Genomic DNA, 14,937 nt, shown 5'->3' with positions numbered 1-14,937 from the left:
TGTATTGAGCCGTACTGTATTGTACCCATTCTGCAATCTGTTAAATAAAGTTTTCATTCATTCATTCATTGCACGGCAATGCACGGCAGAGACGAGATGCTAGCAGATGGCCGACAACAACATAGATGATAAAACGCAGGGTAAAGTACTAAAAATTCAAAACATGTTGGCATTTTTTTAGAAGGCCGAGTGGATTGTACAAGTTCAACTCAACGTGTCCGGTGTTTGGCTGTCAGTCGTTATTATTACCGCTCTGTTCCCATTCTAACTACCATCATCATCACTGACTCACCCGATACTGAAGGTTCCAGATGTTTTACGTGTGTAGCACAACAACTTAGACTGGTTATTTGTATCCAGGACGGTGCAGTATGATGATGTTTGATCCATATTTTGCAACTCTGTGACAATAATATATCCCTGTGTTGTTGTGTTGTTGTTGTCGTTGGGGCGTTTAAATCAACGTTCTGGCTCTAAACCCGCCCACTGGCCTCTTTTGCTCTGAGATCAACGGAAGTGACGCAAACGAACTAGCCAATCATAGAGAGGTAAACACAGAGTGAGTCATAGCTGTTAACCCTTTCACTACAGAAGGTTAACCTTTCACTACCACACTACAGAAGGTTAACCTTTCACTACCACACTACAGAAGGTTAACCTTTCACTACCACACTACAGAAGGTTAACCCTTTCACGGCCGCACTACAGGAGGTTAACCTTTCACTACCACACTACAGAAGGTTAACCCTTTCACTACCACACTACAGAAGGTTAACCCTTTCACTGCCGCACTACAGAAGGTTAACCTTTCACTACCACACTACAGAAGGTTAACCCTTTCACTGCCGCACTACAGAAGGTTAACCTTTCACTAACACACAGAAGGTTAACCCTTTCACTGCCGCACTACAGAAGGTTAACCTTTCACTACCACACTACAGAAGGTTAACCTGTCACTACCACACTACAGAAGGTTAACCTTTCACTGCCACACTACAGAAGGTTAACCCTTTCACTGCCAACTACGGAAGGTTAACCCTTTCACTGCCGCACTACAGAAGGTTAACCCTTTCACTACCACACTACAGAAGGTTAACCCTTTCACTGCCGCACTATAGAAGGTTAACCATTTCACTGCCGCACTACCAAACGGTTAACCCTTTCACTGCCGCACTACAGACGGTTAACCCTTTCACCGCCGAGTGCCGCACTACCAAACAGTTAACCCTTTCACTGCGACAAAACACAGCAGGTTAACCCTTTGAAAGGGTTATAGTAAAGGGTTGTTAAAGTGACAAGAAAATTCGGTACATTTGTTTGACATGAAAATACGACGAACAACACTAATGATGCTAATGATGGAGCATCGCCGTCGGTTGTGTGATAGCAAAGGGCTAACCTTCTGTATTGTCGCAGTGAAAGGGTTAACCGGCTGTTGTGTGGCAGTGAAAGGGTTGTCGATAGGCTTGTTCGAGATGGGATAGGCGGACGCAGATCTGCGCAGGTTTTACTACGGCCTCGCCAAGCGCGTTGCATGACGGTTAGAATGTTGTCCGATTTGCTCTGAAAATCTGACGAGGCGAGGCGCGGAACTCCCGCGGGAGCGAGCCACAAGCATAGATATCTATAGTTCTATATATATCTATATTGCCCTGTTTCCATATTGTTGTTGGAACCATAGATATCTATAGAACACTAGATAGCTTAAGGCGGAGTCACCAGCGTCACTGAACCGCCGCCATCTTGCTCCAGTTAGCCTTGAGTGAGAGTGAGTGAGCTGCACAGACAAAAATACTCATAACTCGCTGAAATATTGACGGATTTACAAACGGGTTGGTTTGCTATAAACATCAAAGATGTAGTTATGATACTGCATACTTATAAAAAAAAATTTAAAGATGTTTTTTTTTACAAACCGCTTGAATCATAGCCACGTTAATAATGCTTGTAATAAACCAAACCGTTTGTAAATCCGTCAATATTTCAGCGAGTTATGAGTATTTTTGTCTGTGCAGCTCACTCACTCTCACTCAAGGCTAACTGGAGCAAGATGGCGGCGGTTCAGTGACGTCGCTCTCCATTGGCCGGCAGCGCGGGCAAGCTATCTAGTGTTCTATATATATCTATGGTTGGAACTACACGGTTGATGCGCATGCGCGCTGAGTGGACTCCGGAGGGTCAGAGGTCCGAGGCTGTGCTTTAACTCAACTGGCACCACGTGTGAGTTTTATTATTGATCATAATAATATGGAACTTTATCTGAGGATGTCGACCGATACATACACATATGGACCGTCTGTATTATTATTACCGTCGATCCGTATCTGACACGGTGTCTAGGTTGTGGCATCACGTGTTCAAATGTTGACACTTAGCGTGCTAATATTAGCGTTGCATTATTATGTGAGGTGTGTGTTTGATTGATAACTTTATTAACAGATTGCAGAATGGGTACAACAACTGCTAAGAGGATGAAGACCAGAAAAAGACTTTCGTCTTGTTTACATCAGGGTCCTCTTCCTCCATTTTCAATTCATGACAGCTAGCTAACATTAGGTATCAACGTTCACTTGCAAACGTCAGTTAACGCTAATAATTCATGCTTTTACTGTCAGTGATTTAGTGTTTTGAATGTGTTTAGCTGCACACTTTCTGCAAGAGATACCAAACTTGCGCACAGTTTGAGTGTTGGCAGTGACGTTCTGCAGAGTTTTGATTGATTGATTGAACATTGTATTAACAGATTGCAGAATGGGTACAGTACAGCTCAATACACACAATTGTTAAGGGGATGCAGACCAGAGAAAGACTTTCGTCTTGTTTACATCAGGGTCCCCCATTTTCAATTCATCACAACATATATGACATACAGATAGACAGTACTGCTACATCTATACATTTATGACATATCAGATTTACAAATACAGTACTGTTTGTACAGCAGCTGGTGATGGCTCTGAAACCCTCTAGGATCCGCAGTCTGCAGCTGTTTGACACGGAGCTCAGCGCCGACACGGTGGAGTGGTGTCCCATCCCGGGGTTTGAACACATCCTAACATGTGGGACATATCAACTGCAAGAAGGATCAGATGGGGTGAGACTATCGCACTCTTAAACCCTTTCACTGCCACACGACAGCAGGTTAGCCCTTTCACTGTGACAATACAGAAGGTTAGCCCTTTACTATCACACAACCGACAATGGAGCATCGCCGTCGGTTGTGTGATAGCAAAGGGCTAACCTTCTGTCGTGTGGCAGTGAAAGGGTTAACCTGCTGTCGTGTGGCAGTGAAAGGGTTAACACGCATGAACATCTGAACCTGCTGTTGAACGTGACATGCCAACATTATGGGAAATGCACTTACTGTCTCCTCCAGAGAAGGACAAGTTGTTGGATACTGTTCATCATCATGTTTCATCCTATGACAATTCTTTGTACAGCTTACTGGGCCTAATTAGCACTCTAGTGTAGTGCATGTTTTTGTCTGGAACCAATTTAACGACCAATTCTCTAATAACAAAATATCTGCTCTAGGGTCATGTGCAGCTTGTCAGTGTTCATGTTCATGTTAACGCTGTTATGAGAACTGCCTCACTTTTCTTCTGTATGCAAAACCTTGTTTTTCTTTTACTGTAAGGCTGGAAGCATCCTTGGTCTCTGGGCTCTTCCGCTCTCTGTATCGAACTGAGCACAGAATCTCCCCCCCCCCCCCTATCCTTGACTCTATCTAAATTTCTACAAGCTCATTGCATTTGCTAGATAAGAATTTTCCACAACAATACCAATTTCCTCTCTGCGTGTTCAGTTGAAAGCTCTCCACTAGCCGAGCTTAAAACTCTGGGGAGAGACCGCTTTCTGTCCGTATCCACTTCCATTCATTTGTGCTAAGCTAGGCTAGCTTGCAGCAGGATAACTTTGTTACTGAATGCACAGAGAGAGGAAATTGGAATCTATCTTCTTGTCTGACTTGAGAAACTGGGCGAAAAACGGTCAGCGCATGTCCCATAATGTTGGCGTGTTCTTTTAACTCCACATACTTACATTTGTCCCCCCCGCCCGTGTGCAATCATAGACAGTGGAGCAGACCGCCACCACGCCCAGCCGGATTGGCCGATTGTACCTGTTTCAGTATCGCCATGGTTACATGACCCCTCCCCTCACCGAGCTGCAGCGCGTGGACACTGCAGCTATATTAGATCTGAAATGGTAATGGTTGATTCCAACAGCTATTATGCACATTAGATTAGATTAGATTAGATTATACTTTATTGTCATTATATTTGCATACAACGAGATTTGGGACTCAAAAGTTAAGCAAATATAAAATCACACAAGTAATAAAAGAGAAACGTAAAATACTATACAATAAAACGATGTCACGATATACAAAATAACAACAATATACCAAATAACAACCCCAGTGTCAGACGGTGGTGGGTGGGTATTGCACTGTGGATGTTGCACAGTGTGGGAGGAGCGGGTGAATTATTGGTTGCATATTAGAGTTGATTGGTGCATATTGGATATCATATCTGTGTTTAGGTTGCTGTTTTGACGAATGTTCCATCTGTTGTCAGGTGCCATGTGCCAGTGTCGGAGAAGCCTCTGCTGGGCATGGCCACTGCTGCTGGGGCGCTGCGGCTGTACGCGCTCACAGGGAGTCAGGTGAGAGGGGCATCACCACAGGGAGTCAGGTGAGAGGGGCATCACCACAGGGAGTCAGGTGAGAGGGGCATCACCACAGGGAGTCAGGTGAGAGGGGCATCACCACAGGGAGTCAGGTGAGAGGGGCATCACCACAGAGGGCGCTCACAGGGAGTCAGGTGAGAGGGGCATCACCACAGAGAGTCAGGTGAGAGGGGCATCACCACAGGGAGTCAGGTGAGAGGGGCATCACCACAGGGAGTCAGGTGAGAGGGGCATCACCACAGAGGGAGTCAGGTGAGAGGGGCATCACCACAGAGAGTCAGGTGAGAGGGGCATCACCACAGGGAGTCAGGTGAGAGGGGCATCACCACAGGGAGTCAGGTGAGAGGGGCATCACCACAGAGAGTCGGGTGAGAGGGGCATCACCACAGAGGGAGTCAGGTGAGAGGGGCATCACCACAGGGAGTCAGGTGAGAGGGGCATCACCACAGAGGGAGTCAGGTGAGAGGGGCATCACCACAGGGAGTCAGGTGAGAGCGGCATCACCACAGGGAGTCAGGTGAGAGGGGCATCACCACAGGGAGTCAGGTGAGAGGGGCATCACCACAGAGGGAGTCAGGTGAGAGGGGCATCACCACAGAGAGTCAGGTGAGAGGGGCATCACCACAGGGAGTCAGGTGAGAGGGGCATCACCACAGGGAGTCAGGTGAGAGGGGCATCACCACAGAGAGTCAGGTGAGAGGGGCATCACCACAGAGGGAGTCAGGTGAGAGGGGCATCACCACAGGGAGTCAGGTGAGAGGGGCATCACCACAGAGGGCGCTCACAGGGAGTCAGGTGAGAGGGGCATCACCACAGGGAGTCAGGTGAGAGGGGCATCACCACAGGGAGTCAGGTGAGAGGGGCATCACCACAGAGGGAGCTCACAGGGAGTCAGGTGAGAGGGGCATCACCACAGGGAGTCAGGTGAGAGGGGCATCACCACAGGGAGTCAGGTGAGAGGGGCATCACCACAGGGAGTCAGGTGAGAGGGGCATCACCACAGAGGGAGTCAGGTGAGAGGGGCATCACCACAGGGAGTCAGGTGAGAGGGGCATCACCACAGGGAGTCAGGTGAGAGGGGCATCACCACAGGGAGTCAGGTGAGAGGGGCATCACCACAGAGGGAGTCAGGTGAGAGGGGCATCACCACAGGGAGGCAGGTGAGAGGGGCATCACCACAGGGAGTCAGGTGAGAGGGGCATCACCACAGAGGGAGTCAGGTGAGAGGGGCATCACCACAGGGAGTCAGGTGAGAGGGGCATCACCACAGGGAGGCAGGTGAGAGGGGCATCACCACAGGGAGTCAGGTGAGAGGGGCATCACCACAGGGAGTCGGGTGAGAGGGGCATCACCACAGGGAGTCAGGTGAGAGGGACATCACCACAGGGAGTCAGGTGAGAGGGGCATCACCACAGGGAGTCAGGTGAGAGGGGCATCACCACAGGGAGCAGGCCATGTGAGCGGATCGGAGCGTGAGCGGCGCGGGGCGCGGAGCGGGCTGTTTTGACGTGAGCGAGGAGTGGGTTTTAAAATGAGTCGGCGCGACGTCCGGAGCGAGAGTTCTCCTCCGCTCCAATCCACTCCAGGCCGCTCACAGTGGTTTAACACTGTTGATGTAATATATACATGCAGTACAATGCCAAAGCAACAGATGGCGATGTACAAACATGAAGGCCATTTTCAACCAATGAGAAGGGTTCAGGCTTCGTCACTGTAGAGACGCCCACCATAGATATCTATGACGCCCACACTCACTCCTTTTAAAAAAAGTATCGACGCCATTGTTGTTGACGTTAGCTTACATGCTAACGTTAATGGCAGCGACCATAGCATTGTGGCTCGGCTAGCCTATCATCGCTTAATAGAACTAGTGAATGGATAAACAACGTTATTTAACATTGCAGAATGGCTACAATTACAATGCGGCTCAATACAAACAATTGTTAAGGGGCCCAGGGGGTGTAGACTGTTGTAGTTTGAGCTCATTTACACCATGCTCCAAAAAAGAAAAAGAAAAACTGCCGAGCGATCTGGCGCGGGGAGCGGGGAGCGCTCGATTCAAGGTGAGTGGGGAGCGAGCGGAGAGCGACTTGGGAGCGGGGTCAACATGAGCGATTAGCGGAGCGGACCAAGCTTTGAAGAGCGGATTTCTCGGCCGCGCCGATCCGCTCACGTGGCCTGACAGGGAGTCAGGTGAGAGGGGCATCACCACAGGGAGTCAGGTGAGAGGGGCATCACCACAGGGAGTCAGGTGAGAGGGGCATCACCACAGGGAGTCAGGTGAGAGGGGCATCACCACAGGGAGTCAGGTGAGAGGGGCATCACCACAGAGGGAGTCAGGTGAGAGGGGCATCACCACAGGGAGTCAGGTGAGAGGGGCATCACCACAGGGAGTCAGGTGAGAGGGGCATCACCACAGGGAGTCAGGTGAGAGGGGCATCACCACAGGGAGTCAGGTGAGAGGGGCATCACCACAGGGAGTCAGGTGAGAGGGGCATCACCACAGAGGGAGTCAGGTGAGAGGGGCATCACCACAGGGAGTCAGGTGAGAGGGGCATCACCACAGGGAGTCAGGTGAGAGGGGCATCACCACAGAGTCAGGTGAGAGGGGCATCACCACAGGGAGTCAGGTGAGAGGGGCATCACCACAGGGAGTCAGGTGAGAGGGGCATCACCACAGAGAGTCAGGTGAGAGGGGCATCACCACAGGGAGTCAGGTGAGAGGGGCATCACCACAGAGGGAGTCAGGTGAGAGGGTCATCACCACAGGGAGTCAGGTGAGAGGGACATCACCACAGAGGGCGCTCACAGGGAGTCAGGTGAGAGGGGCATCACCACAGGGAGTCAGGTGAGAGGGGCATCACCACAGAGAGTCAGGTGAGAGGGGCATCACCACAGGGAGTCAGGTGAGAGGGGCATCACCACAGGGAGTCAGGTGAGAGGGGCATCACCACAGAGGGCGCTCACAGGGAGTCAGGTGAGAGGGGCATCACCACAGGGAGTCAGGTGAGAGGGGCATCACCACAGAGGGCGCTCACAGGGAGTCAGGTGAGAGGGGCATCACCACAGGGAGTCAGGTGAGAGGGGCATCACCACAGGGAGTCAGGTGAGAGGGGCATCACCACAGAGTTAGGCAGGTGAGAGGGGCATCACCACAGAGGAGTCAGGTGAGAGGGGCATCACCACAGGGAGTCAGGTGAGAGGGGCATCACCACAGAGAGTCAGGTGAGAGGGGCATCACCACAGGGAGTCAGGTGAGAGGGGCATCACCACAGAGAGTCAGGTGAGAGGGGCATCACCACAGAGTCAGGTGAGAGGGGCATCACCACAGAGGGAGTCAGGTGAGAGGGGCATCACCACAGAGGAAGCTTTTTTTTTATCTTTTTTTTTTGTATAAGGAAGTTGCATTGTTCATTTCAATACCTGTAATAGTACAGTAGTCCACACACACACGTGCATTCAGTTAAGTTGGAATATGACTGTAATACAAACAGTTCAGTTTGTCAGGTACATGCAACACAGATCACAGTGTTGACATCTGCCTGCTTGAGAAAATACCATGTTCTGCAATAAAAATGATTGAAGTGAGATGAACAGACTGAACTTTATTTTATTAGATAAAACATGTTGACAGAGTTTTACTTTGCAGTTGAAAAAAGGTAATAAATCGCAATATTAATATCACAATACTCAGCATATCGCAATATATTTAGTATTGCAATACTATCGTATGGTATCGTGAGGCCTCTGGTGATTCCCACCCCTACTGCATAGTAGAGTCTGAGTAGAGTCTGGGCCCTGCTCCTCTGGCTCTTGTCTCTCCAGTAGGAAGGCGACTGGGGTCTCAAGGATGTGACCAGTTTGGAGGTTGGACCCGACCGACTAGCTCTGTCATTAGACTGGTCCACCGGAAGAGGAGACAGGTCAGGCAATATTTGCGATCAAATACCAATGACACCGAAGATTGCTGTAAATTAAAAGGAGATTCCCGAGGTCATCAATACACCCCCCCCCCCTTTTTCTCTCTCTCTCTGCAGCAGTGACGTGAGAGTGGTGTCCAGCGACTCTGCAGGCTGCGTCAGCGTGCTGTCTCTCGGGGAAGCCAGTCTGACGGCACTCTCGCAGTGGAAGGCCCACGACTTTGAGGCGTGGATCTCGGCATTCTCTTACTGGGACACTCAGCTGGTCTATTCTGGTAACGGAACGTAGACCAATCTCAGTCACTCTTATTGTCTGGGACCAAATTCGGCCATGCCCCATTTTGGCTATTTTTTTACCGTCAGCGTTTGGGAATTTCATGTCGACAGGTAGATGAAGTGAAATTATACTTATTTTAGAATATATATATATTAAATTTCATGAGTATTCATCTATATTTAGTCATCTAAAGACGATTAGATATGAACCTATGTACCAGTAAAAAGTGGGAATCTCTAGAATGTGTTTTGGGCGACGATGTTTACGGGAGTGCGGGTGCTCCGGGTAGCCTCTCAAGTAGACGATACACAACACTTTCTGTTGTCAGTAGATGGCAGCATTGGTTTAAAATTAAAAGGTGAAAATGTGATGACTACAACATGAATCCAATTCCCAAGACCTTTAGCACCCAGTAGTTCACAGGTCACTGGTCAGCACCGGGTTAGGAAAACGCGATCTGAACAGCGTTAAACTATTAACACATTGATTGCCAGAGGTTCTATCCATCAATGTAGGCTCACTGCCAGCGCTATGGAGATGTTCACCTTCTTTTCAGGGCTATAACTTTTTAAATTGTATTGCTAAATTGACATTACTATGGCCCATTCAACATCGATTAGCTATCGTTCAGGATGTAGGAACGTTATACTTTTTCATTCATATATTCATACAAAAATACTGTCTAGAATATAAGTATGTTTTTATCGTTTTCTGCAGTAATTCCTAGAACGTGAGCTATAGGCCTAAACACATATATAGATTATCGATTGCCGTCTATTCCCTAGACACGCTATATTAAAAAATTCAACTGTACATGATCGTATACGTTATGCCTCATCATGCGCGGATGAAAGGGGGGGGGGGTCGTTTATAATTCTGTGATCGTCAGTAAATGCTTTATGTAGTATGGGTGATATATTGATCAGATCGGTTTGCAGTGAAATGAATAAACAATTGGGCTGAAAATAACGTCAGTGTCCTCTTACCGTGCGTCAAAGAGGCTGGCGGTGAAATATCCCAAGTATAGGACGTCGATCGCCTAGGTCCATTTCCGGTTTGTATGTAATAAACGCCGAAATCATATCAATTATTAAGTTTATAAAGCGATCCATTATGTACTATAGTGTCTGTCAGGAGTCTTGCAACAATGTCTGACGGCCGGATGAATTTAATCGACGCACACCCCACCACTTCCTGTTGTTAGAGTGTAACTCGCCCGATCATCCACCAGGCGGCGGTATTGAGCCGTCGTTGTATTGAGCCGTAGGGTCCAGCCGGAGGGTTGGAGGTGTATATATGAATTATGAATGCCATGGCGAAAAAATGAAATATTGATCTCAATAACGTCGTACAACGTTATTGGCAGAATTTGCATGGCGGGCAATAACGCTTTAAAACGGGCCCGGCGCTGGATGTGTTAATGGTCCTGAGTACAGTGATCGAGAATGGTCACCTATTTATCTTAACAAAAGTGCATCATTAGCATTATGTTTGTTGTCTAAACGGGAACATAATGGTACAATTTAAGATTTGAATGTTATCCGCATATAAAGGACAAATAAAACATTGTTAATTTGTAAGAAACCTCGATGAAAACGGCGCAGGGTAAGTTATATTCGCTATTGTTATGAAAATGTGATAGAATCCTATAAAAATGTGGACGCATTTGGTCACTGTGACGTTAACAACCCTATAGGGGCCTGTAGAGATGACACCAGCTCTTTAGTTTTAGTGATGCACCGATACCGATAACCGATATTAATATTGCTGTTCTGGCCGATACCGATATTTACCGATGTCGATATCTCTGTATAGAAAAAACTTTTTATGATAATCAAATTAAGAGCTATTTTCCAAAACGCATTTTATTTTTTTTATTTTTTTACTTTTGTAACTTATTTTCAGAAATTACTGATATTTTGAAACTATTTAAGGCCAAAACATGTAAAAAGGAAAAAAAGATTTTTTTTTAAATATCGGTCCTATCTTGATATCGGACCGATACCGATGTGTGAAAAAACTGCCATACCGATAACCGATATTAATATTGCTGTTCTGGCCGATACCGATATTTACCGATGTCGATATCTCTGTATAGAAAACACTTTTTATGATAATCAAATTAAGAGCTATTTTTCCAAAACGCATTTTTTTTTTTTTTTTTTTTACTTTTGTAACTTATTTTCAGAAATGACTGATATTTTGAAACTATTTAAGGCCAAAACATGTAAAAAGGAAAAAAAGATTTAATTTTTATTTATTTTTTTAAATATCGGTCCTATCTTGATATCGGACCGATACCGATGTGTGAAAAAACTGCCATATCGACCGATATTATATCGGCGGCCGATATATCGTGCATCACTACTTAGTTTATACTTATTCCCTTTGTCAAAATACGTCATGCAACGTGTCACATTTTTTTTTTTGTATTTTATTTTTTTATTCTTTTTTAAAACAAACATATAAACAAACATGACAACACACGATAAGATATACAAGCATTAATTGTCAGGGCACATCCAATGAGATCACATTTTGGTTAGTTGTTTTATATAAGATATACCCATAATACCTGTTATCTAAAAAAAAAACCCTACATACATATGCTCAGCTCGAACCCCCCCCTCCCGGACCCCACCTTGAGAAGTACCTCCACTATCCCTCGCACCTAACCAGACACTACCATTATAAGCTAGCTTTTATTCTCTCCACCACTTCTAACCACATTGACATTTTGGATTCATTGAGACCCAGAATTCTTGCTGTAGATATTTCATGGTAAATTACATCGAGATATGTAAGAAACCAAACTTTACGGCACATTTTTTCCGGTTGAAACCAGCGTGATGCGATCAGCTTTTTGGCTACTGTGATACCCGATAAAACCAATCTCTTTAGCTGTGGATTCACTGCAAACTCAAAAACATCATTCAACAGCAATACCGAGGGGTGTACAGGTATATTCCAAGATACGAGTTTTGATATTTGTTGGGTCACATCTTTCCAGAATGCCTTAACTGGTGAGCAGTCCCAATACATGTGCATAAATGTCCCTTCGTCCCCATTTGTACATTGGGTGCATTTGGAATCTTGTTTGAGCCCCATTCGGCACAGTCTTATAGGAGTCAAGTATGTCCTGTGAATATAGTTAAGATTGATTTGTTGATGATCCGGGTTCCTTGATGTAAGTCGGACATTTGCCCAGGCTCCTTGCCAATCAAAGTCATTTTCCAGGTCTGGTATATCCCTCCTCCAGACAGAGTCAAGTTGGAGGGTTTCATACGAGGACGTTAGTAATTGATGATAAAATTCTGAAACAAAACCTCTCGATGTCTCTCTTGAGTAGAAGAATTTGTGGTATCTGTGGTGTTCAATTGGTCTGTCTAATGGAACACTGTGAGACTTCAAACATAGCTCTAACTGTTTGTGAAAAAGCCATGTGGACTTGGTGAGATTAAATTTTTTGCGTATTTCTTTATCACTACAAAAACCCTGTTTGTTAAAAATATCCCCTAATGAGTGTATGCCTTGCTCTTCCCATATAGGGAATCTTATAGGTCGTTTTCCAATTAAGAGAGCATTGTTATTGAATAAGGGAGTATGGTTGTGCCATTCTTGTGGGTTAGGATTTTTTTTTTGTGATTCACGCCATATCCGGATCGCATGAGTAATTATGGGGCCAAATTTTCGTTCACAGTGCTTGATTGGTAGTTTAGTGTATGCTATGTCCTTCAGTCTATGTGGGGCTACTATGTTTTCTTCTATTTTCCTCCAAGATGCTAATGCTTGGGAGTCAAACCATGTTGTCAATGGACTTAATGAGTACGCCTTAAAATATAGGAAAAAATCTGGAAATGCCATGCCACCATCTGCTTTATTTCTCTGTGCGGTGGATCTTTTTATACGTGGTGGTTTGTTATTCCAAATAAATTTGTATGTGGAGGAGTGTAATCTTTTCCAGTAACCCTCTGGAGGGGGTAACGGTAGCATTGAACAGAAGAAGTTGATTTTAGGTAGTACATCCATCTTAACTATTGATATCCGTGCTTGTACTGTGTTCTTAAGTTTTGCCCATCTATCAAGGTCGTCTTTGATTTTGTTTTGGATTTTTGTGTAGTTGTGCTTCACTGTTTGTCTTATGGTAGGGAATATTTCCACTCCCAAGCATCTGAAATGTTTTACCATCGGTATCTGTCCTGGGAGGGTTGTATCTTTTTTTGCAGGGGTGTTAATTGGAAGGAAAGCCGACTTCGGCCAATTTATCTTAAATCCCGATAAATCACAAGTCCTCAATCAACTTGAGCAGATGAGGCAATGTGGTGTTGGGGTTTTTCATGAACAATATTACATCGTCCGCATATAAACAAATTTTTTGTTGTGTGTCCTTGATTACGATAGGTTCTATGGATTGGGATTGTCTTATATATTGTGCTAACGGCTCTAATGATAGATTGAACAGACCGGGACTAAGAGGACAACCCTGTCTGGCAGAGCGTGATACCGGAAATATTTCAGATATGATTGTGCCTGTTATAATCATGGCCGATGGGTCTTTGTATAATACTTTAATCATATCGATGAATCCTTTTCCTAACCCCATCCTTTCTAGCACTGCCCACAGATACGACCATTCCAGCCTGTCAAAGGCCTTCATAGCATCCAGGGACAGTATCGCCTTAGGTATGGTGTCCTCTTTGTCGGCATCAAGTACGTGCAGTATACGTCTTATGTTCTCAGTGATCAGGCGGCCTCCTATGAAGCCAGTTTGGTCCGGGTGAACTAAAGCCGTCATATGCTTTTGTAATCTGATGGCTAATACCTTAGAGTACAGTTTGATATCTGTTCCGAGGAGGCTTACAGGTCTATAACTACCGCACTCGTTGGGGACTTTGTCTTTTTTAAGGAGGACTGTTATGAGTGCAATATTGTCGGTTTTATGGAAGTTCCCCTCCTTGACTGAGTATAAGATCATATTTAGTAATAAGGGGCCAATTATGTCCCAACAAGAAAGGTACATTTCTGATGGGAAACCGTCTCTTCCTGGAGCCTTACCACTTTTCATTGCGGTTATGGCCATCTTGAGTTCCTCTAGTGTGATCGGTATTTCTAACTGTTTAGCGTCATCCTCTGAAAGTTTAGGGAGAATAATTTGATTAAGAAATGTGTCCATTTTGTTTTGATCGAAGGTCATTTCTGATTTATATAAATCGGAGTAGAATACTTTGAATGTATCGTTTATTTTTACCGGATCTGTTACAAGTACTTGTTGTGCTCTAATGGTAGTTATATCTGCAAATGTTGCATTAATTCTTAATCGCATGGCTAATAGGTGGCTGGGTTTGGAACCATGGGAGTACTGCTGTTGTCTTGTGCTGCGTATTTGTATTTCCGATTGTTGTCTGTATATGTCATTGATCTCTATTTTTAGTACGTTAACTTGATTTTCTAGTCGAGTTGAGTTGTTGTATTTCAGAGAATTAAATAACGTTGAGTAAAGCGTTTCCAGCTCATCCAGTTTTGTGTTTTGATTCTTGCGCATTTTGGAGGAAAAGCTATCCGTGAAGTCTTTGATCATTCCCTTTACCGACATCCATATTATTCTGGGGTCTTGCACCGAGTTTGCATTCTCCCGTTGGAATACTATAAGAGCTTCTTTGAGTTGTGTAATGAATTCCTTGTTGTTAAGCAGCAACGAGTTAAATCGCCATCTTGGGGCTCGGGAGGATAGTATACCAAATGTACCTTTAAGGAGTAAATAACAGTGATCTGATAGTGCGTTGGGTATCATTTCCACTTCATAATTATCAAATAGTCTCTGTGATGCAAAGACATAATCTATTCTGGATAGTGTCTTGTCTCGCAGATCGACAAGAGTACTTTCGGGTCGTGGGGTTAAGTAACCGCCATAAGTCCTTTACACCTGTAATCTTTGACCAATCCTTTAATGCCTTCGATGAATTCTTTTGTTCGCTGGAAAAGGCGAGGTAAGATTTGTCTATCCTTGGGTTCCAGATGGCATTAAAATCCGCTCCTATTATAAATGAGTAA

General features: G+C 45.4%; 1 protein-coding gene across 1 annotated transcript in view; it reads left to right on the top strand.

Moving 5' to 3' along the window:
- Positions 1 to 14,937, top strand: part of dph7 (diphthamide biosynthesis 7) — a gene marked incomplete at its 5' end in the record, with an annotated part of 86,636 nt that overhangs the window by 59,746 nt on the left and 11,953 nt on the right. The window contains 6 exons of the mRNA XM_084338028.1: positions 2,165 to 2,220; positions 2,942 to 3,094; positions 4,073 to 4,206; positions 4,578 to 4,665; positions 8,518 to 8,612; positions 8,727 to 8,884. Coding sequence (XP_084194154.1) covers positions 2,165 to 2,220; positions 2,942 to 3,094; positions 4,073 to 4,206; positions 4,578 to 4,665; positions 8,518 to 8,612; positions 8,727 to 8,884 — 684 coding nt within the window. The remainder of the gene's footprint in view (positions 1 to 2,164; positions 2,221 to 2,941; positions 3,095 to 4,072; positions 4,207 to 4,577; positions 4,666 to 8,517; positions 8,613 to 8,726; positions 8,885 to 14,937) is intronic.

This window comes from Notolepis coatsorum (genome assembly GCF_963971535.1).
Source record: "Notolepis coatsorum genome assembly, chromosome: 1".
Taxonomy (NCBI): domain Eukaryota; kingdom Metazoa; phylum Chordata; class Actinopteri; order Aulopiformes; family Paralepididae; genus Notolepis; species Notolepis coatsorum.
This window is presented reverse-complemented; position numbering and strand designations above follow the sequence as displayed.